Raw genomic sequence first — 21,046 nt, forward strand, 5'->3', positions numbered from 1 at the left:
CTTTGGCCATGCTTTTGTGATCGCTGTCCGGTGCGAGTTCGAATAGGTCAACCATAAAGTGGCAAACACGTTGTCACAACTTACATGTCACATATTGCCACCGGCTGGCCACTGGCTCACCTCCCGCCAAGGGTCCATGTGCAGAAGTCGGGGTTGAGTGTATTAGTAGGATAGTACTATGCGTAAGTAATAATGATAGATGCGTATAGTGTAGATGCTCCGCCCTAGAAGGCGCCCTTCTGGTTCTTCATCCGTTCGCGCGTCTTCGGGTCGAGGATCCGCTTGCGCAAGCGGACAGTGCTCGGTGTTGCCTCGACCATCTCGTCCTCGTTCATATATGCGACGAGCTCCTCCAAGCCCATAACGCGCGGCGCGCTCAAAACGATCTTCTCGTCGGCGCCTGCCGCGCGGATGTTCGTGAGCTGCTTCTTGATGCAGGGGTTCAGGTAGAGGTCGCTGCCTGCGCGGTTGCATTCCCCAATAACCATGCCGGGGTAGACCGCGGTCTGCGGGTGGATAAAGAGGATGCCGCGCGCCTGCAGCGGCTGCATCGCATACCCGCTCGACTCGCCCGCCGCCATCGAGATGAGCGAGCCGTTGCGCGAGGTGCCGAACGGCCCGAAGTGCGGCGCGTACTTGAGGAAGGTGTGGTTGAGCGTGCCCTCGCCGCGGACGTCGTTCTTAAACTCGCCGGCCATGTAACCGATGAGGCCGCGCGCGGGGATGTCGATGACGACCTTGACCCAGCCGTCGGACAAGCCTGCCTCCCCGCCGGAGTGGTAGGAGACCATCTCGCCCTTGCGCATGGTGAGCTGCTGGATGACGGTGCCGGAGGCTTCCTCGCGCATGACGACCTCGCAGCGCTCGACGGGCTCGAGCCAGCCGCCCTTGTTGTCGGGGTCGGGGAGGAGGACGGGCTTGGGCGGGCCGATAAGGAACTCGAAGCCTTCGCGGCGGAGGGTCTCGAAGAGGATACCGAGGTGGAGAACACCACGTCCGCGAAGCTCGATTGCCTCGGAGGTGGGACCAGGAAGGACCTTGAGCGCGACGTTGGTCTCAGCCTCCTTGTAAATTCGCTCCTTGATGACTTGCGACGTGAGCTTGGAGCCGTCTTGACCAGCGAGGGGACCGTCGTTGGGGTAGATGATCGTAGAGATGGTCGGTGGATCGATAGGTGTCGTCTGCAGATCGTCAGCTACGAACTGTGAGTAGACGTGGAGGAGGCATACCTCGATAGCCTTGGGACCTTCCGCTCCCCAACCTTCGGGGTGCACCAGCGTGACATTGACCGCGCCGCCCTTGATACCGGCGATGCTGACAATCTCGCCCGCAGCGGCCGAGTCGCGCTCAACCTTCTGCATTCCACCCATGCTCGTCATGAGCTTCTTGACCTTGCCTTCGCCGACCTTCTGCCCAGTCTCGCTGTCCAGAGCCCAAAGCGTGTCGCCAACGCTGACCGTACCAGACTGAACGCGCCCAAGGAACATGTTGCCGACGTACGAGTCCGCCTCAATCTGGACGATGAGCATGGAGAAGGGTCCTGAGCGGTCGAGGTGGGTTGGTGCGGGGAGGTAGTCGATGACGGTTTCCAGTAGGTGGGACATGGGCTTCTTCTCCTCGACGGGGAACGAGCTAGTGACCCAGCCCTCCTTGGCAGAGGAGTACAGGACTGGGTACTCGATCTGCTCGTCGGAGGCTTCCAGGGTAGCAAAGAGGTCGAAGAGGTCCGCTTCTACTTGGTCGGGGCGAGATGACGGGCGGTCAGCCTTGTTCAGCACGACCGCGACCCTGTAACGTGGTCAGGAATGGCTCTACAAGATGCACAGCGACACATACTTGATCCCACGCTTGATAGCCTTGTCCAGCACGAATCGGGTCTGTGTCATGGGTCCCTCCGTCGCGTCCACCAGCAGTACGACACCATCCACCATGCTCATGATCCGCTCGACTTCCCCACCGAAATCCGCATGTCCGGGCGTGTCGACGATGTTGACGAGGATGGGGGACTTCGTCTTCTCGGTAACGTAGGTGATTGAAGTCGTCTTGGAAAGGATAGTAATGCCACGCTCGCGCTCCAGAGTGTTTGAATCCATGACCCGGTCCGTCCCCGCATCCGCTTGCTCCCATGTTGTTCCGCAGCGGAGGAGCTGGTCTACAAGAGTGGTCTTTCCGTGATCGACTGTGCCCTAGTATCAGAAAAAGACCTATGAAAGTATACAAAGCAGGCGCACCGTGTGCAATGATAGCAATGTTCCGTATGTTCTCCAGCGGGGGTGCCGCGGTCGCGTATGTTCTCCGTGAGCGAGCGACATTGACGAAGGCCGACTTCAGGGCATAGGGCGAGTCAAAGACAGGTCTGAGGGCAGCACGTCGACAGACGGCAAGCCATGGGAGCATCACAGCGAACGACGGTGACCGTTGGCGCCTAAGTCGAAGTTTTGCCTGAGCGGAAGCTTTCCAAGCGCCGCGGCCCGATACTCCGGCGGAGTCGGCAAACGCCGCGCGCCCTCATCTACACCTGCCTCCTGCCATCACCCTCTTTCACCGTTTGACCTGACTCTTTCGTATATCTCGCTGGCAGTGTAGTCCTACGGGGACGTGAATCTTGCTCAATGGCATCCGATGTTCGTCATGATGATCACAAGCATTGCGCCTCGACTGCCGCGTCGAAGGTCTTCTTCATAGACGAGGAAGCTACAGAATACACACATGGGCGCTCTGAATGGCCCCATCAATAATGCACTTGCAAAGCAGCGGCGGAAGAGAGGTGCACAGGGCGGTATATCAGTAGGTAGGACAGATCAATTCCGCCCTTACGCCCTGTTTCAACCCGCCATGGTCTTCCCCGTCTACCTCAATATTGCGCTGGCTGCTCTCGTGAGTTTCGCCGTCCTCGCGCAACTTTTAGCTCACAAACAAACAGCTTAGTCACTATGCTATCTTCAAGCGTAGTGAGTTGAATGTGCAAGGGTTCCTCGCCCTCGTCGTTGCAGGGAATGTAGGCGTAGTCGCGTACCTGCTCAACGGCGGGAACACCCTGCATGTCGCTCTCGGATGCACTTTAGCGATTTGTGCGCTCTACTTGGCCTCTCTTAGCGCATCTGTTGTTGCATATCGCCTCTGCCCCTTTCATCCTCTCGCGACTTACCCTGGTCCACCTCTTGCGAAGATAACAAAATGGTATATGGCGTACTATGTGGCTCGCGGCACGAGGCACCTTTTAATCAAAGAGTGAGTGCTCTTCGTGCCGGGCTATCCACAATTATCAACATACGCAGTCTACATGCGCGCTATGGGCCGTGGGTTAGAATCGGACCCAACGAGCTCTCTGTGAATGAGCCTGCCGCCATCCGTCCGATATACGCGCAGATGTATCGCGGCCCATCGTATCAGGGGGCCCCGTCAGACGCGGACGCCCTCACCAATATTCCCAATAAGGAGAGATACCTGGAACGCTTGCCTGTACGTTGGTGTAGCCTTGCTGTCACCGCCAGCTTAACGCTTTTCAAGGCGTGGCACAGGGCCTTCTCGAGCGAGAATATCAAGCGGTTTCGCCCTATGGCCGAAGTATGTGCTCTCATGAATGTGATAACAACCGTCCTGACAATATGCAGGCGCGTACTGCGCAACTCATCGAGATCCTCGCCAAGAAGTCTGAAGACGGCGAGACCATCGACCTCTCGCATTGGATCTCAATGTGGGGCATGTACGTTGTCCTGCGCGCCAACGGTCCTGGTTCGTTCTAACGCGACATGCACAGCGATAATATGGGGGATATGTCCTTCTCTGGTGGCTTTGAAAAGCTGGCGGCCGGAAGAGACGAGGAAGGTTGGACCGATATTGTGAGTCCCTTGATATTAGTGAGAAAAATCAGGCGGACATCGCGCAGATCTTGATGGGAGTTCTCGTCGTCGGTGGTGAGCTTTGCTTGAATGGCCACACACCCAAGGCTCTGACGCCCACGAAGTCCTTGGACAAGTCCCGTACATGCGGGATATCCTTAGGCTGGCCCCAACGCCCGGCCCGATAGCTGTATTCCAGCGCGTACGTTCCTTTTTGGTTACACTTGGAGGCTTACACTAATCCTGTCCCAGCTCACTGGAAAGAAAGTCGAGGAGACGCGTCAGAAGCAGGCTGGCGTGCACGCGGATATCCTCAGCATCCTCGTACGTTGGTAACACTACGTCGATGATGCAGCATAATCTTGATGTCCTTTCAGCAAAACACCGAGCCTGGCGAGTACAAGATCACCGAAGCTGAAGCCGCAGCGGACGCGTCATTCCTCATCGTCGCCGGCTGGGACACAGTCAGCGAGTGCGCGACGACCTTCTTTCGCTACGTCTTTGCAGACCGCGCCGTCCTCGCCCGTCTGCGCGCGGAGATCCTCGACGCGTTCGGCGACCTGGACCCGGACTACGATACGCTTATGCGACTGCCGTATCTCGATGCTTGCGTGCAGGAGGCGCTTCGTATGGTGCCGCCTGTGGCAGCCGGACCACCGAGGACGAGCGGGGCGGCGGACTATACGATACTCGGTCATTATATTCCGAAGGAGACGGTCGTGGCCTGTCCTATCTACGCCATGCATAGATCCGGTGAGTAGACAGACGCGGGGCACAGATGCGACTTACTGACGATGGGCTTAGCGGATAACTTTTCTGACCCGGACACGTTCATGCCTGAGCGATGGCTGGGCGAGCGTTCCGGCCTTGTCCACAATCCCGAAGCTTTCATACCGTTCTCTAGCGGTATCGGGATTTGTTTGGGAAAGCCTGTGGCACTGTATAACATGAAGTGAGTGCGATGATCGATCTTAGCCCTACAGTATTCTGACGATTCTCCAGACTTCTCGCTGCCAAATTGGTCCGCTCCTTCGACGCTGACTTCGCGGAGAGCTTCAGCTCTGAGGAATTCGACGGGTCTTACAAGGTCAGTGTGTATGTTGGGACTGTACACGTGGTTGACCCATTGTGTTCAGGAGCATAACCTTTGGCGGCACGGCCCGTTGTTGATGCGTTTGCGCATGCCCAAGTGAATTCTGAGTTTGTCGTTCTCACAAACCTGTGTCGAAAGCTTCCGAATACTACTTCGAGCTGTATGTTCTCAGTGACTGTTTGTCCAGGAAGCGACGCATTGGCGTATGCACGGTCCTTTTCGGGAATTCACGAGTCTTGTGACCCGAGGGTTTGTGCACATAATAGTATTGATAATTGAAAAGAACATACACAACGTCGATTGCTCGCTGAACAATAAGCTGCAATCCCAACAACAGATAGATAGATAGATAGATAGATATGCTCTGAGGTTTACGGTAGCTCTAACGCCGTGGTCGGCCTACGTGGCTACCCCATCGCACCCGGTAGGGGTGTGATGATGCGAGATGTAGCTATGTGGGTGGTAATCTATGACATGAAGGGAACAAATGCACAGCATGGGTTTGGCGTGCCCCCACCGCGCGAGACGGCTGAGAGAAGCGTAACGAGGATCAAGTCCCCGGAGATAAAAGTAAGAAGTAAAAGATAAATAGAGGAGAGATAATCTGGGGGAAAGGAAAGTGAAGGGAGAATACCCAAACTCGAAGACCAGCGACCCGATTTTAGCCCGATGATGCGCGTTCCGCATAGGCAGCTAGCCTGCCCGTCTCCTGCACGAAGGCCAGAAGTGCCGCCCGATTCTTGACCTCGCCGAGCACGCACGCGCGATCCAGCCGTCGACCTCCAACTGCGACCCGGAGACGATGACGTGCGTCCTTGTATCGCCGACACTCGAAGAGATAGTGGTCCACCGTCTCCTCGGTCCCGCACGTCGTGCACAGTGCCGAGTCCACAGCCCGGACCCGCGCTAGGTACGCAAAAAGGCCAACATGCCCGCTTCGTAGCTGGGTCAGCAGGCTACACGACCGTCTTGGGAGGTCCTTGTACAGGCGCAGGACCTTCGGACCGGGGGGCGTTTTGTCAAAGCGCCGTATCCTGCGTCCATGCTTGGACGCAGCCCACCACGCGGTCCGCTCGGCCTGAATCGACTTCCTGTACTGCTGCCGTACTGCCGCCACACTCCGCGGAAGAGCACGCAGATGCTGGAGGGAGTCCGGCAGATCCCTCGTCGTCCCCTCAGCAGCCGCTTTGGCGAGCTCGTCTGCTAGCTCATTGCCCCAGATGTTGTGGTGGCCTGGGGACCACTGAACCCCGATGGTGAGGGTCCTACGCTGCCTGCGCAGACTTGCGAGGCGGGAATTGAAGAGCTTCACGAGGTGCTGGCCGGTTCGCGCAGCACGCCTCGGGAGCGCCCGGATCGCAGAGGTGTTGTCAATGAAGATAGTGGCGCGCGTCAGCCGCGGTACCGATGCGATTATGTCCAGTGCGAGAACCGCACCAGCAAGCTCGCCGCCGTACACGATGTGGTCGCGGTCGCTCCCGAGGTGGACTTGACGAGACAGCACGCGACCCTGCCCAAGCCTAGCAACCGCGGCGGCGCCAATCCCGCCCTTGTACCCAGAGCCGTCGGAGAAAACGCACACCCCACCCTCTGCGACCTGCTGCTCCACCCCTTCTGCAGCACCATCTTTGCCCTCATCCGAGATGTACGTAGTGAAGGGGACGGGCTGCGAGGGGTCTGGAGGGGTGGAGTCAATGACTTCCAAGTCGCGGAGCTGCGGGAATGCGTTGAACAGCTCGTGCAGTGGGGAGCGGTGGAGCCGAACATAGTGTTTCTGGCAACGGGTGGTCGGCTTGTTGAGGGGGTGAGGAATGGGGAGGGTACACAGACGTAGCGCTGCGTTGAAAGCCGCATAGTTAAGGCGAACATGTACCGGAAGGAGGTCAGCATGGTAGGTCAGTACATCCGTGGCCGTGGTGCGGAAAGCGCCCGTGATGATGCACGCTGCTAGTCGCTGGACTTTGCCCAAGCGGTTGGATAGCCCCACCGACCCCTGCCGCCCCTTCCCGCTGCTGCGCGCACGGACTGGATTATACCACACCACCAGCCCATATTCCATCCGCGGGACTGCGACGGCGCGGTAGAGCTGCCTGACGTGCTTGTGCGCGAGCCCAAAGGTCGGTCGGGTGAGACGGGAGATGGCGAGAACGGTAGCGGTGCCCTTGGCAACTGCGGCATCGACTTGTTCGTGAAATCGGAGGTGGCGGTCCAGAATCACCCCTAGGTACTTGGCAGATTCCGACGGTCGAACGGGAGTACCCCGGATGAGCAAGGTCGCCTCCGCCCCCTGCTCCTCCGTGTACTTCTTCTCATTTTTCGTGAAGTGGACCATTTGATACTTGCTGATGTCGAAGCGGCATGCGTGCGTGTCTGACCAGGCGAGAGCTTCCCCCATGAGGTAGCCGAGCTTGCGGAGGTTCTCTGCGATGCTCTTTGAAGCGACCGCGAACATGGTATCATCAATGTAACCCGCCGAGAAAGTGTCCTTGTCAGCCAGCCGCTCCGTGATGTCCAGGAGGTCAGCAGCGTACAGGAGGTAGAGGATGGGCGAGAGTGGGGAGCCCTGTGGCACACCCGTGCTGGCAGGAATTGGATCGGACTCAAAGTCGTCAAAACGGAGCTTGGTCGTCCTGCCGCTCAAGAAGGCAGCTATCCACTGGACCAGATTGGGGGGGACCCCTCGCATGCGGAGGTTATGAAGGAGGCGCGCGTGATTGACAGAGGGGAATGCCTGAGAGATGTCCTTGAAGACCACAGTAACGACTTTGTGCTGCCGCCACGCCGCCTTGATGCGGTCGACCAGGAAAAGGAGCGCGTCGGTGGTGGTCCGGCCAGGGCGCCCTCCGAAGGCGTTCTTGGGGAAGCGAACAGCGCCCGACTCCACAAGGAAGACAAGGCGCTTTGCAATGACCGATTCCAAGACCTTGCTCGCGGTATCCTCTAGCGCGATAGGCCGATACGCCTTGGGGACGGAGTAGTCAGGCTTCCCTGGCTTCCGGAGCGTGATGGTAGTGAAGACCTTCCATTCAGCCGGGTGGTGGGAGAGGCGCAGGGACGCGTTGAAGATGCGCAGGAGAGGTCCAGAGAGCACCCCCGCACAGCGCTGAAGGGCGACATTCGGGATCTGGTTCGGGCCGGGGGCCTTGTAGGGGCGCAGATCGCGCAAGGCGGTCAGGACCTCTTCCTCCACAATTGGCGGGGCATCGCCAACATCAGGGTACACCGCGTCGGCGATGTCATCGACCCGTGCTGGCGGTGGCGCTGGGAAGAATTGATCCATGAGTACCTCACTTTTCTCTCCAGTGGACGACGCCTTCGAGCCATCAGCACGAGTGAGATCGGGGATGCGTGAGGGTGTGGTGGACTCAGCGTGATGCGCCGCGTATTTGTTTGCCTGCCACACTGTCGCCTCAGTCGCCTCCTCCAACCACTCCTTCCAATGCCGTCGCTGCTGCCGTCGGATGGCAGCATGGTACGCGCGCTGAGCCGGGCCGACAGCCGCCCTTTCCGCCGCCGTAGCAGATCGCTTGGTGGCTCTGTTCTTGAGGGCTTTCAGTTTGCGCAGCTGGTCTGTGAGTTCCTTTGTCCACCACCGCTTCGAGTATGGTGACGGTCGTGCACGCGGGACAACCTTGTCAGCCGCTGCCACCATGGATTCCGACACCTTCCCCACCACCGCATCCACGCCTTCGGCGGTCTCCATACCCTCCACGTCCTGATACACTCCTCGCCTGCGAAGCTCATCGTCCACTGTGCCAGCAAAGTCATCCCAGTCGACGTCCCGCCACTTGAAACGGGGTGCAGAGTCGGTGGTGGGAACAGCGAGCTGAAGGTGCGCGTCTACAGAGAGGTGATCAGAGCCGTGACATGCTCCTGTGGCGCACCTGACAAGGTCATCAGCCAAGTCGTGGGATGCGAAGACCAAGTCAAGAGTTGAGGGGCGGCGCCCAGAGGACATGTACGTGGGCATCCCCGGGGGAGTACACGAGACCAGGTCAAAGGAAGAGAGAAGCTTGAGAATTTCGTCGGTATTCGAGCGCGTCGTCTGCTTGGAGATAGAGTGGCCTGACCACAAGGAATGGTGCTTGTTGAAGTCACCCACTAGCAAAACCGACGGGTCGTTGCCGAGAGTCTTGAGGTGGGTGTAGAGGGAAGTGATGGTAGCGTCGGAGCTGGGTGGATTGTAAACAGAATATAAGGTGAATTGTCGATCAAAAAGAGAAAAAGAAATAGCCGTGAGATCTCGTGAGGCAATTGGGAGCTGGCGATACGAGTCTGAGGGGATACGAGTGTTGATGAAGATTGCGCTCCGATACCACATTGAGAGGCGATCGGGCCGCGGAATCGTCGGGAGGATGAGGTGCCAATGAGCGGAGCGATACGATAACTGCGAGTCCACCGACATGGGCACCTCCTGGAGGCACAGCACGTCGAAGTCCTCCGGCTTCGTGTCGTTCAAGAGGGAGATGACGACCTCCCTCTGCTTGCGGCAGTTCAGGCTCTTGACGCGAAGCCCCCGTTCCGCAGAAGGGGTGTCCATTTAGCACCGTCCCGCGAAGCCCGCGGGGGTGAACTGAGGGTTGTAGTAGGGGGATCCGTTGTCCAAGCGGGACCACAGCTGCGCGCGCGCCCGCTGCAGGACCGGGCACACCTTGTCGATGGCCTTGTGGGGACCACCGCAATTAGCGCATACCGGCTTGATATGCCTGCAGGAGCGCAGGTCACTGCACTTGGTAGAGCTGGGGCACACACACTCTCGCGAGGAGTGAACACCACCACAACGGAAACACCGGCGCTTGGAGGGATCTCGGCGGTGAGGGCACGCTTTGGCCTCATGGCCAGGTTGCTGACAGTTAAAGCACTGTAGGAGGGACGGGAACCACTTCCTCACGGGGCACACCAGCCCGCCAACAGACAAGCCGTCGTAGATGAGTTGATCCGCAACGTCGATATTGTCCACAGTCAATACGAGGGTCGAGTGCGTCTTACCTGCTGGCAATTTCTCGCCATGCAGCCATCCGACTCCACCCAGCGCATCTTCGCGGCCACCAAACGTGGATTCATTCATCCGGAACAACGTCTTCCTAGTCGCGGGATTCCGCACATCTACCGCCGCCACGGGCACCCCATCCGCCTGGACCTTGACTCGCGTCTTGGCCACTTCACATCCCTCCTCCAGCATGTTCAGCCACGCGTCAGCATGTTGAAGGATTATCGCTGCGTCTTCGTTCGACCTCGCCGTGATGATCAAGCTGCCGTTAGCGCGCCAGGCCACTCCCCGAACCTTGATCGCCACTAGCTCCTCTACCTTGCTGGAGGCAAAGGCAGATTCGACTCGGGTGGCGAGTTCGGCAGGGGGGACCGAGCGCGACAGGGCGCTCTTCTTGGCTCGGGGAAGGTTGACGACAACCTCGCTCGGCTTGCGCGTCGGAGGTCGGAGGGGGGAAGGGAGGATGGGGAGCCCGGGAGCAGGGGACAGTGCCGGCCCAGCCGAGGCAGCAAGCGTGGTGGCTTGCTGCGCATCCAGCCGTGACCCGACCTCTCGAAGGATGTCGTCCCGAAAAGTTGCGAGCAACGCCTCGAGGGCGGGTAGATGAGGGGTGGGTGGTGCAGACAGAGGGGGCGGCGCCTGATCGGCAGGGCAAGCGGTGGCGGCGCGAGTGGCGGGACTGCCACCCGATCCCAGCGATGTTTTGAGCCGGGCGAGGAGCTGGCACGCCCGGTCACGTTTGGGGATCTTGTCCTTCGCCGTCGTCTTCCAGTACGTTTGCACGATGTGGATGATCTCGTCGACGCATTGATCGAGTGGCGGGCCGTCCGGCCCGCCACTCGACCCCGGCGTCGAGGGTGGCACAGGGGTCATCGCCGCCGTCGGGGCCTGCGAGGGCGCTTCCGCCCTCGGAGACGCCGGAACTGGGGTCGAGGAGCGCATAACACTAGAGACTTGGGGTGTAGAGCGAGTGCCACTCGTGGGAGAAGATGAGAGCAGGAGACAAGAAGGGTTTTGAGGTATCCCAACAACAAAGTATCAAAGGCTGGCTTTGACCTGCTCATGAACCAGGAACACACACACACAGGCGCTCGTTTGTACTACTTAAGGCGACGAGCGCTGCCTGAGCCGACCATCCAATCTCCCCACTCTCGCTCATTCAACATGGCAAGCACTCGTACCGCATCCGACTTCCTCACCTACCCTGTGCGCGACTCGTCCACCTCGTCGGGGATGTCCGCCCAGGCCCAGGCAGACTACCTGCGCGACGGCAAAGCCGCCGCAGTCTACAATGAGTGGATGCGCGAGCTCTTCAAACCAGGTGCCTCGCGGCTGCAGGAGCTGGTCGATGCTGGCCACCCCAGTGACGAAGACGTCCGCGAGGTCCTTGCGCTCTCCGCCAATTGGGAGACGTTCAGGGCCGTCGTCCTGGTCCTAAGGGGGGAGCTCGTGCTGCCAGACGCGCAGCTACGACACTTCAGGGAATACGAGAAGGCCCTGCTCAAACTGCTCGGCAGGTTCTGGGCGGCTTGGTATCGCCACTCGGACGAGTATATCGAGGCGAAGGGCATCGAGCAGTCGCCCTTTGCCTGGGAGCGCCTCAACAAGGCCTCCCAGGACAAGGTCAAGAAGTGGCTCGCCTCCAAGAATATCGACTACGAGCGGATCAGGTCGAAGGCCCTTTCGGGCACTATGAAAGGCAAAGGCAGGCATGCAGAATACCGGGAGATGTTTAAACGCGAGTGGCCCATCTTCCTAGCGGGTGTGGCGCGATTTGTGGCATCTGGCGGGCCCAATGGTCGCATGAACGAGTTGTCTGTGGTGAGTGGAACCCATGTGTGGAAAGAAAACTTGCGAACTCACAGTCGCGATAGCCGACAAAAGCATTCCGTGAATTTCCAGAATGGAAAACACGGTTCACAATAATGTCTTTGATGAGGGAAATCGTGAAGGAGGGCGAGGAGGGCAAGGAGGCCGAATGTCTGCGGGACCCCATCACGGCGGGTGGGGCGCTCGGCGTCGAGGCAGTTCAAGTTCGTGCTCCTCTTACATCGATGTGTCGAAGTTTCTTACCATCAGACAGGACTTGGCGATAATGAAGTCGAAGGACAAGCTGGACAATTTCATTATGGCTGCTTTCATGACGACTAGCTTCGTGCGGGATATGTTGGACATGGCGGATTCGGCAGCGGAGCAGGCCGTATGCGTCTTCTGCGCGATGATGTGATGGAGGCAGTTACCGATGAAGAGTGGGATAGAACATAGATCTAGATGCATATTCATGTCAGTGAATGGCAGCTGCGCACTCGAAGCGGAACACGGCTGGTCAGTGCTCTAAACACGACGCTCTCCGTAATCCAAAATTGCGGTAACCAGGGTCGTTGAGGATCGTATTGTTCTCTGCAAGTGTGCGCCAGATAGTTGCAAAGTAGTTCCTTCTTTCACTAAACCCGAGAGAGATTCGTATTCCTCATTGCGAAGTCACGGCAAAAAAGGAAGTAAATCCGATACTACTAGTTCTAGTAATCCTAGAGAAAGATTCAGCAAGCCGTAAATCCGGTATACAGCGAGAGACTCACTCGTACGCGAGCGTGGTCAAACCCGTGACATCGAAGCAACCAAGTGGCACACGACCTAGGTCTTCGAGTTACCCTCCGTCGCTGGCTCCAAGACGCCGAGCAAGTCATCAAGCTGCTCCAGCATGGAGTCAAGCTTGCTCTCCATCCCCTTCGCCATGCCATTCGCGTCGTCCAGCTGCGAGAGCAGTCGCGCGAGATCCTGCTCCGTGAGAGAGCTCTCCGATGCAGATGTCGTGCTGGTGATCATGGCGGCGAGTACAGCAATCTCGCTGGTCATAGTGGTTGCTCCAGTTTGTGTGGTAGGCTGGAAGGCTTCGCCATCGGGGCGCTGTGCGTCCTGGCCCATGGCAGCGGCGTGATGACGGCAGGAGGCAATGATAGGCTGCCGGATTAGGAAGGACTTATTGTGACCGGAGACGCGGGCCGAAAAGAGAACGTGGCAAACGTTGGCAAATTCAGGCAGGTCCTTGTTCTTCACCACTACAGCGCGTCTGCACGCGCTCTCATCACATTCAGGCTCGGAAGAGTCTCTTGTGTGCTTCGCGCACACGAAAACACCTCTCACTTGGTATCTTTGACGACACACCATGATCGGACGCAGGCATCTACAGGAACTCGTCTTGAACGAGTTGCCCCCACCTCCAGTCGACGCAGAGAAGATTACCGAGGTCGTAAAGCGCGCTATAGACGCTACTAGCGGGGAGGGAACCTTGGACAACCGGAGAGGACGATGGGAAATTCTTCTCAGGCAGGATATCTTCAGGCTTGCGGTGCGTAGCGTCAATGCCATGAAGCGCGCCTGTTCTCATGCGCGAATTACTCTGCAGGCCACGGAAGCGGAGGCCTTGAAGGACCCTGAGACAGACTACTACGACCATTTGCAACTGCGACTCGATCTCGTGCTGACCTTTGCCGAACTCGGTGCGTGGCGCGTTTGCTAGCCATAAGCGCCAAGCTCATCACCCTCACTTCCCCAGACCTCTGCGATCCCGGAGCCCCCCTGGCCGTGGTAGCGGACGTGCTCGAGACGCAGACCGTGCAGTCATGCGCTGTCTTCTTCACCTGGCTGCAATCTCGCTACAAGCGCATCGTCCCCCTCGTCCCCAACCAGGGGAAAGGCACGAACAAGAACTCGCTGGCGCTCCTTCGCATGCTCAATGCACTACTAAAGCGGCTGTCGAAGACAGGCGCGACAGAGTTCTGTGGCAGAATTATGACGTTCCTCAGTGATATCTTCCCGTTGAGCGAGCGGTCGGGCGTGAACTTGCGGGGAGAGTATGGTCCGATGTGGGAAGGTGTCGGCTGGAAGGCAAAGGAGGACGAGAAGAAGGATGAGGGGGGTGATGTGAAGATGGAGGATAGCGAGGAGAACCCTCAGGCGACTGAGACGAAGGAGGCGGATGCGATGCAGGTGGACGAGGACGCGTCGAAAGCCAACAAGATCAGCGCAGAGAAGATGGGTAAGTCAATTTCCTACCCGCGCCTCATCATGGGCTGACAACACCGCGTAGACCTCTACCAAACCTTCTGGTCCCTCCAACTTCCCTTCTCCCGCCCTCCCCTGTTTGGCACCGACCCGGAGTTGATGACGAGGTTCAAGGAGGGCGTGAACAAGATCCTACCCGTCATCAAGGAAGCCACCGCGAAGGAGCGCGCCATGATGGGCAGCCGCTCCGGCGTGAGCTCGGGCACGAAGCGCAAGCGCGAGCCCGACACGACCGCGGACGCCAACTCGGCCGAGTACTTCTTCGCCAAGTACCTCACAAGCCCGGAGCTGCTCGACCTCGAGATCGCGGATACGCAGTTCCGGCGGCAGTTCCTGTTTCAGCTGCTCGTGCTGCTGAACCACCTGCTGACGTTCACGCCGAATGCGAAGGTGCTGTATGCGGGGAACAATCGAAGCGTGCAGATGGACTTTACGCTCGAGGGCGAGAACGAGCGGTGGGTGGTGGATACGGCAAGGAAGGCGATGGAGGAGCTGAAGCAGACGACGCCGAATGGGCGGCTGTTTGCGGATACGGTGTCAGTCATCCTGGAGCGGGAGCGGAACTGGGTGGCGTGGAAGGCGGCGACATGCTTGCCCAAGTTCGACAAGGAGCCCTGGAGCGAGGAGGTGGGAGAGAGAAGGGTATGGTCGCTAGGGAAGGCGACGGAGGAGGCAAGGGAGAAGATGAGGGAGCCACCAAAACCCTGGCCTCACCCTCTGGGCACGGCCCCTCTGTCTGAGGTGTGGGGGACTGGATATCACGACATCTCTAGCCTTGCGTTGCGGGAGCCAGATGAGTACGTACTGCGCCGTTGGGACTCAGGGACTGCGAGCTGATGATACCTTTAGGGACCGCGAGGAGACATCACCAGAAGATGAGCTGCAGGGCTGGGTGAGGAAGGCTCAGGCTGAGCAGAAGAAGATCGACCTGCGCATGGCACAGCTGGAGCGCAGCAGGCCCAAGCCAAAGCCCGCCTCGCCGCCACCGCCTCCCGCTCCGGCTGCGGAAGGCGAGGAAGTCAAGCAAGAAGCTGCGGACGCTCCGAAGCCTGAACCAGCGCCAGCAGACAAGAAAGCACCGCCGCCACCACCGCCAATTAATGATTCGTTCATCAACAAAGCTGAGCAGGTACGTGCACGCGCAGCGTACAGCTCGAACGACCAACTGACGCCTGGCTCACAGGCAAAAGAACGATGGAACTGGCTCGGGCTCCGCGCTGTGCGGACGTCCCTCTACTGCTCCTTCGCTGGTGCGCAAGCTGCGCCGTGCAAGAACGAGGTGGAGGAGTGGGAGAGGCACATCATCACCCAACGCCAGAAAGAGAAAGAGAAGGCGGAGGCGGCAGGAAAGGAGGAAGAGGCAGGGACGGCGAGTCCGATGCCACGGGCTGCGGCGCCTACATCGAGCTCAGGCTCGCCTCCAGCTACTGCAGCTTCTGACTCTGCTCCTCCCGCACTTGACACGGTCAGTGCTCCTACGAGTGCAACTGAGCCTGCGCCGGAGGCTGCGAAGATGGAGGTAGATGCGTGAGTAGCGTAGATTGTTCAACGACAGACGATTCGACTTGGGAAAAGTCATGCCAGCTTGATCGGTGTGCTAGGTGCAACATGCGGAACACAGCTTTGCCCTGAGTTGCGTTCTCCGAGGGGCTGTGGCGATGAAGTTACAAGTTGAACTTGCACGTGATGATGTTTGGTTTTGTTTCCCGGAGTCGTCCGTTACGTGATGCGTGGACGCCGGTGGATCTGGCGCTGAGGCTTTGAAGTCGCGCTCGTCAGCTCGGCGGCTTGCTTGCTCCATTTCTCATCTCAGACTCTGACTTTGTGCTGTCACTTTGGACGGACATACGCGGCGCGGCGCAAGATCGCGAGAGAACATAAGGAGACGGGCTTTGGAAAGGAATCAGGACTGAGATCACCAGCGCTTGGGGTGCGCGTGCAGTGTCTTTGGCACCGACACCGAGGCTGACGCGTCAGAGTCAGGATGGATCACAGAGACAATGGCGTACCGAAGCCGCGCAGGCCGCTGCCGACCCCGGGAGCGCAACCACCTGCTCAGCGGCCCAATACGCCGGTGACGGCAGTATCGTCGGGCGTACCCCCATCATCTTTCTATGGCGAAAAGCAGTCAGCGGGCCCTCCCCCCCTCCCATCGCGCCCCAAGAACGTCGGGTCGAGTACCACCGTCTTCTCACCACCCGTGAACTCCCCACCACCCGCGTACAGTACACCACCCTTCCGCGAGCCCGAGCTGGTGCCGGACAATGATGAGCTTCCACCCGACCAGTGGAACCTCTCTGCTGCGGCTGCTGCTGCTGGTCCGAACCCTTGGGAGGAGTCCTGGGGAGGAGGTGGAAGCAGCTGGGATACCACACCGAACTGGGGCGGCCCCACGACGTACGAGACCGAGGTCAAGCACGCGTCTGTCGTACCCATCGATGGTCGCGACTTTGAGGCGGAGAACGAGTGGTGGAACCGCGAGAAGATGTCGAAGGGATCGTACCCAGGCCCGGGCATGCTACCACCCCTCGTAGCAGAGGAGATGCACTATCATGAGCACACACTCTACAGTGTGGCGGCCAACCTACCTCGCACCTTATCGGAGCCTCAAGAGCCCACCGCAAGCACATCGAGTCCGCCCCGTCGACCTTCTCCTGCTCCCGACTCGATGACCGTTTCCTCTGAAGAGGAGGTTCGTATGGCGGTTCCGCATCCCAATGCCTACTATTGCCCTCGCGAGAACGGCTGGGTTATTCTACTCTGGAAGAATTCGTCTGTCGCCCCTCCACTTGCGCGCTCTTTCAAGTCGGATCACCCACTCCCTCACCAAGATCGGCGGCGAACGACCACAGACTGCGTCGCAGAGAAGAAAGAGATGTTCGAGCCGATGAACAAGACGCACCACTTTCATCGTTACCAGAACGCGATCGACTCTCGCAAGCTCACTCCGCCATTTCTGCGCGACCTATGGGAGGCCAGCCCCGAGAAGCAGCGCAGGCGCGGTGGGGCTATACTTCCGGACGGCTTCGACCCGAAGAAGCTCAAAGAAGACGAGTTGGAAGACAGTGACGAGGAAGAGGGCCGGCTCTTCGATCTGTACATCTGTTGCCAATGTCAGTTATACGTAGTGGCGAGCGGGCTGATCCCAGGGATCATACCTCGCGACACGTGGGCGCAGTTCCTCGAAGACAAGATGGCAAACCCACCACCTGGCACATTGCCGAAGCAATCAGCACACCAGGCCGTGGAGACAATATTGCTGTTGGTTCACTTCATCTTCAGTTTCGACGATCATTGACATCCGTACAGCGCTATCGAAAACCATGTCTTCAAAGGCAAGCATAAGCCCCTGCGTACAGACGGGACTGCCTTCCAGAAGAAGCTCGGATATGGCCCTGCTGTGTTCGTCATCCTTCATCTTCTGCATATATATGATTCTGACCTTTGCAGCAAGGAGATATTCTCCCTCATGGGTTTCAACGAGGAATCGTCGAAGAACGAAATGCATCTACGACCTCCCGAGATCGACTCCAACACTCCGCACGGGAAGATCAATCGTCAACGCTTACTTCGCGTTTGGGTCGAGATCAGCTCTTGGCTATACATCTACAGAAAGCTCAATCGTACGCACCTCCGTGGGCCAGTGGATGAGGTACTGATGTTGCATACAGCCGAAGCACTCGACGGGAAGCGGAATTATTCGGTCCACGTTAACCTGGAGGGCGTTCGAGAGATGTATCAGACTGCTATTGGGGCGCACGTTGACCAAAGTAAGCTTATGGTTAATACGACCTCGGCATGGAGCTTATGAGTTGTAGTCCCTCGCAATCTTCTCAGCCAGAAGATGGTTCAAGCTTCGGAGACGGATATGTTGCCACCCGGGGTCTGGCAGGGCTTGGGCTTGACTTACAGATCGTACTCACCAGGTATGGCACCTCAAGCAGACATCCTCTTTCTTGTTAACAGACTTCTGCAGAGCTCCTCGCTTTCGGCTACCTCGCCCAGTGCCGCTGCGATCCCGCAAATACCATGCTCTACTACACCTACCTGGCCACCATCGTCCAGCTCATGTCCACCCTCGGCGAAGACGTTCCCCAACAACTACAGGAACTCCTCGCGATAGAGAACTCCCGCAACCGCTTTACGCAAGCTGACCTCGAGCGCGCCGTCGCGCAGCTGGGCTTCGGTCCGGAAGGTTCACTACGCGTCGACTACGATAATGAGATTGACGACGAGTTCGTCGCCAATGCGTGGCGTGCGCGCGTTAAGGAGGCCATGCACGATACGATCGACGGCGCAAACAAGCTGAGGGAGGCGAATGAGGCGTTCAGGATTGTGGCGGAGGCGCGGGGGAGCGTGGCCCTGCATGGCATGTGGGAGTACAGCAAGTCGATGATGACGGCGGATCGGGCGTACAAGCTGCTCGAGATACCGGAGGATACGGAGGATGAGATGGTGATCACGGTCTTCAATATGCGGGTGAGTGAGCTTTTCGTTCGCGTCGTGGGCAATGATCGACGAGAGGATAGCTTGAGGAACGTCCGCATGAGGTGGAGAAGATGCGGGAGGCCATCGTCACGATCGCAGACGTTCGCGACAGCGAGCGTTTGCGGCAGTTCGCTCGCACCGGTGTTGATCGTGAGTCCTCTTTTTCTCATCATCAATCCTGACTGAAGACGCTGTAGCGGGCTATATACGCGCGCCGATCCGCCCAGACCTCCCTAGAGGTCTGAACCAGCTCACCAATACCTGCTATCTCAACTCCCTCCTGCAGGTGCGCTGTGGTACCGTCCTTGCTCGATGATGTACTCACCTTTCGGTCTAGTACTTCTACACCATCAAGGACTTGCGAGAAGCCGTGCGACCCATGTTCCAGGCAGATGCAAAGACGTTGGCGGACGACAAGATGACGGACGACCAACTGAAGAAGCATCGCGTTGGCGGTAGACTGGTCACCCGGCGAGAGATCGTGCGGTCGCGAAAGTGTAAGTTGCAACATCCCGCGTCGTAACTCCTTTCTGAATACCTTGACGTAGTCATTAGCCAGCTCGCAGCCTTGTTCCACCAGCTCGAGCACGACAACAACCCGGCCATCACGCCGACGATCGAACTTGCGAAGCTCGCTTTAGTCACTTCCAAGGACGAAGAGGAAGACGAGGTTGAGCGCGGCGGTACGGCGTCGTCGAACGACACCGACGCTACCCTAGTAGAAGATTCCGCGTCTCCCGGAGCGCGGTATGGAAGCCCTGAAGAGGGCACGCGCAGTCCAGGAGGCACCGTACTAGGCAAGCGACCACGCAAGCTGGGTCGGGCAACAACAGCCAGCGCGATGGACGAGGACACGCCTGTGCGGGAGGAAGAAGGGTATGTGATGGTTCCGTCGCCGCCGGTATCCCCGCGACATGCACGGAAGACGTCGGAGGTGAAGGACCAGGATGGCGATGTCAGCATGCGGACGGCGACGCCCCACGCAGAGACGAAGTCGACTGCCCTCGAGCAGCCCATGGCGCCTATTGTGCCAAGGGATGACGAGATGATGTTCGGTGCGTTTAGTTGGTACAGGCTCGTGTCATGTAGTGCTCACAGACCTGTGTAGGTCGCCAGCACGATGTTGCGGAGTGCATGGACAACTGCATGTTTCAGATCGAGACGGCCTTGTTGCGCTTTGATGGCTCTGGCGGGCCAGAGTCTTCACAAGACATCGACAAGACGAGTGTGGTCAAGCGGTACGTCGCGATAGGCGCTTGTCCGTTAAAACCGAGACTCACAACTACTTCAGCCTCTTTTACGGCAAGCTACGCCAGCGAATCGTGGCATCACCAGAGAACGCATCCTCCCGAAGCTCCATACACGAGAAGGAAGATCTGTTCTCGCATTTGCCTTTGAACGTGACAGAGGACGGCACGGACATTTACGACGGCCTCAGTGGATACTTCTACGACACGGTCGAGTTCGAAGGCAAGAAGAGTCGCATGGAGGTTGAGCTTGTGGATGTCCCGCCGTTGCTGCAAGTACAACTCCAGGTACGTAGTACGTTTTGGGGTAAACACTTCGTACTAACGAACTTCGACAGCGTGTACAATTTAACCGCGAGACACTTCAGCCGTATAAGAACCAGGCTTATGTCAAGTTCCACGAGACGATCTACTTGGACCGTTACCTAGACGGTGGCGATCCGCAGAAGAAGATGAGGTCCAAGGCGATACAGCATGAGCTCACGTCCTGTCGGGATCGATGGCGGTTGCTCAAGCAAGGAAAGGTGTGTAAACCCGACACTTCCGAGGGCTACTAGAGGCTCACCGGACCCAGGGTGGCGCACCATACTACAACACCCTCGGCTCGACCATCAGCTTCCTCTCGCGCCAAGAGGCTATTGAGCTTCCAGAAGCCGATGCCCAGCTCATCAATGCACTTCGCGCTGAGCAGGAATTCGTCCAGCTAGAAATGGACAGCCTGCAGAAGAAGATCGTTGCGCTCAAGACCGAGCTCGAGGCGCTGTGGGCGGACGACCACGAGGTCGCGTACGAGCTCACGAGCGTGTTCATTCACCGCGGAAACAGCCCGTCGTGGGGTCACTACTTCTTCTATTCGCGGAACTTGCCTGGGCAGCCTGAGCAGTGGTTCAAGTACAACGACTCGGACGTCACCGTGGTGGACAAGAGCGAGGTGTTCGCGGATACAACGGGAGATACGGCGAATCCGTACTTGGTGAGTCGTGTTCTCCATTCCTTTGACCATCATCTGACAGTCTGCAGCTCGTCTTCGCTCGGAAGGGTGCCGAGGTCGTCGATACCGTCAAGCGCGCGGTATAATAGAATCGTTCGACTATATGAACTATCTTGACCAGCGCGCCATAGTCGCCGGCCGATTTGTAGAATCTCTGATCATCTGGGACTGACCATCATGCGCATTGTACTTTATTCAACATGCTTCCAAGCGTCTGTAGTATCCTTATTTATTCTCGATTTCTCGTGTTCCACTTACCAGAGTGTGTGCAAGCAAGAACCTTGAGCAATGAATATTCTCGGTGCGTGTCAAGCTATTCCATCTCATTAC

General features: G+C 58.2%; 9 protein-coding genes across 9 annotated transcripts; 4 read left to right on the forward strand and 5 right to left on the reverse strand.

Annotated features, from left to right (window-relative positions):
- Positions 1-224: 224 nt before the first annotated feature.
- SCHCODRAFT_02489740 (uncharacterized protein) lies at positions 225-2,397 on the reverse strand (the record flags this gene model as incomplete). Its single annotated transcript, XM_003036977.1, has 4 exons — positions 225-1,181; positions 1,230-1,788; positions 1,837-2,179; positions 2,232-2,397. The coding sequence occupies 4 exons, from the start codon at positions 2,395-2,397 to the stop codon at positions 225-227; spliced, it is 2,025 nt and encodes a 674-aa protein (XP_003037023.1).
- Positions 2,398-2,835: 438 nt separating this feature from the next.
- SCHCODRAFT_01193647 (cytochrome P450) lies at positions 2,836-5,194 on the forward strand (the record flags this gene model as incomplete). Its single annotated transcript, XM_003038337.2, has 14 exons — positions 2,836-2,877; positions 2,929-2,951; positions 3,097-3,231; positions 3,279-3,462; positions 3,511-3,567; positions 3,615-3,706; positions 3,761-3,842; positions 3,890-3,917; positions 3,968-4,044; positions 4,095-4,166; positions 4,220-4,595; positions 4,647-4,794; positions 4,845-4,929; positions 4,979-5,194. 14 exons carry the CDS (start codon positions 2,836-2,838, stop codon positions 5,033-5,035), a joined length of 1,458 nt encoding a protein of 485 aa, XP_003038383.1. The 3' UTR covers positions 5,036-5,194.
- A 402-nt stretch (positions 5,195-5,596) lies between these two features.
- Positions 5,597-5,887, reverse strand: SCHCODRAFT_02487465 (uncharacterized protein; the record flags this gene model as incomplete). Its single annotated transcript, XM_050342878.1, has 1 exon — positions 5,597-5,887. A coding segment is annotated over one exon (291 nt), but the record flags the coding sequence as incomplete, so codon positions are not given.
- Positions 5,888-6,025: 138 nt separating this feature from the next.
- On the reverse strand, positions 6,026-6,400 carry SCHCODRAFT_02456162 (uncharacterized protein; the record flags this gene model as incomplete). The annotated part of the gene is made up of 1 exon (XM_050342577.1): positions 6,026-6,400. A coding segment is annotated over one exon (375 nt), but the record flags the coding sequence as incomplete, so codon positions are not given.
- A 597-nt stretch (positions 6,401-6,997) lies between these two features.
- Positions 6,998-7,330, reverse strand: SCHCODRAFT_02476098 (uncharacterized protein; the record flags this gene model as incomplete). The annotated part of the gene is made up of 1 exon (XM_050342741.1): positions 6,998-7,330. A coding segment is annotated over one exon (333 nt), but the record flags the coding sequence as incomplete, so codon positions are not given.
- Positions 7,331-11,089: 3,759 nt separating this feature from the next.
- SCHCODRAFT_02487358 (uncharacterized protein) lies at positions 11,090-12,152 on the forward strand (the record flags this gene model as incomplete). Its single annotated transcript, XM_003038336.1, has 3 exons — positions 11,090-11,746; positions 11,800-11,958; positions 12,009-12,152. The coding sequence occupies 3 exons, from the start codon at positions 11,090-11,092 to the stop codon at positions 12,150-12,152; spliced, it is 960 nt and encodes a 319-aa protein (XP_003038382.1).
- A 138-nt stretch (positions 12,153-12,290) lies between these two features.
- SCHCODRAFT_02567835 (uncharacterized protein) lies at positions 12,291-12,880 on the reverse strand. Its single transcript, XM_003036976.3, has 2 exons — positions 12,505-12,880; positions 12,291-12,453 (listed from the first exon to the last, which is right to left on the reverse strand). The coding sequence occupies exon 1, from the start codon at positions 12,848-12,850 to the stop codon at positions 12,560-12,562; it is 291 nt and encodes a 96-aa protein (XP_003037022.1). The 5' UTR covers positions 12,851-12,880; the 3' UTR covers positions 12,291-12,453; positions 12,505-12,559.
- Positions 12,881-12,961: 81 nt separating this feature from the next.
- Positions 12,962-15,573, forward strand: SCHCODRAFT_02531285 (uncharacterized protein). Its single transcript, XM_003038335.2, has 6 exons — positions 12,962-13,274; positions 13,332-13,425; positions 13,482-13,964; positions 14,016-14,787; positions 14,840-15,119; positions 15,174-15,573. The coding sequence occupies exons 1-6, from the start codon at positions 13,092-13,094 to the stop codon at positions 15,519-15,521; spliced, it is 2,160 nt and encodes a 719-aa protein (XP_003038381.2). The 5' UTR covers positions 12,962-13,091; the 3' UTR covers positions 15,522-15,573.
- A 425-nt stretch (positions 15,574-15,998) lies between these two features.
- Positions 15,999-20,972, forward strand: SCHCODRAFT_072650 (cysteine proteinase). Its single transcript, XM_003038334.1, has 14 exons — positions 15,999-17,251; positions 17,300-17,392; positions 17,441-17,760; positions 17,809-17,916; positions 17,967-18,469; positions 18,520-18,628; positions 18,676-18,764; positions 18,816-18,975; positions 19,027-19,533; positions 19,587-19,716; positions 19,770-20,013; positions 20,064-20,249; positions 20,300-20,698; positions 20,746-20,972. Exons 1-14 carry the CDS (start codon positions 16,476-16,478, stop codon positions 20,800-20,802), a joined length of 3,681 nt encoding a protein of 1,226 aa, XP_003038380.1. The 5' UTR covers positions 15,999-16,475; the 3' UTR covers positions 20,803-20,972.
- Positions 20,973-21,046: the final 74 nt, after the last annotated feature.

This window comes from Schizophyllum commune, assembly GCF_000143185.2.
Source record: "Schizophyllum commune H4-8 unplaced genomic scaffold SCHCOscaffold_2, whole genome shotgun sequence".
In the NCBI taxonomy this organism is placed as follows: Eukaryota; Fungi; Basidiomycota; class Agaricomycetes; order Agaricales; family Schizophyllaceae; genus Schizophyllum; species Schizophyllum commune.

Excerpts from the sequence above, each read along its gene's own strand:
- SCHCODRAFT_02567835 (XM_003036976.3), bottom strand. The coding sequence starts at position 12,850 with ATGGGCCAGGACGCACAGCGCCCCGATGGCGAAGCCTTCCAGCCTACC.
- SCHCODRAFT_02531285 (XM_003038335.2), top strand. The coding sequence starts at position 13,092 with ATGATCGGACGCAGGCATCTACAGGAACTCGTCTTGAACGAGTTGCCC. Across the intron at positions 13,426-13,481 it reads GCTGACCTTTGCCGAACTCG|ACCTCTGCGATCCCGGAGCC; the intron begins GTGCGTGGCGCG and ends TCACTTCCCCAG. Across the intron at positions 15,120-15,173 it reads TCATCAACAAAGCTGAGCAG|GCAAAAGAACGATGGAACTG; the intron begins GTACGTGCACGC and ends CCTGGCTCACAG.
- SCHCODRAFT_072650 (XM_003038334.1), top strand. The coding sequence starts at position 16,476 with ATGTCGAAGGGATCGTACCCAGGCCCGGGCATGCTACCACCCCTCGTA. Across the intron at positions 19,717-19,769 it reads AAGACGAGTGTGGTCAAGCG|CCTCTTTTACGGCAAGCTAC; the intron begins GTACGTCGCGAT and ends CAACTACTTCAG. Across the intron at positions 20,014-20,063 it reads TGCTGCAAGTACAACTCCAG|CGTGTACAATTTAACCGCGA; the intron begins GTACGTAGTACG and ends GAACTTCGACAG.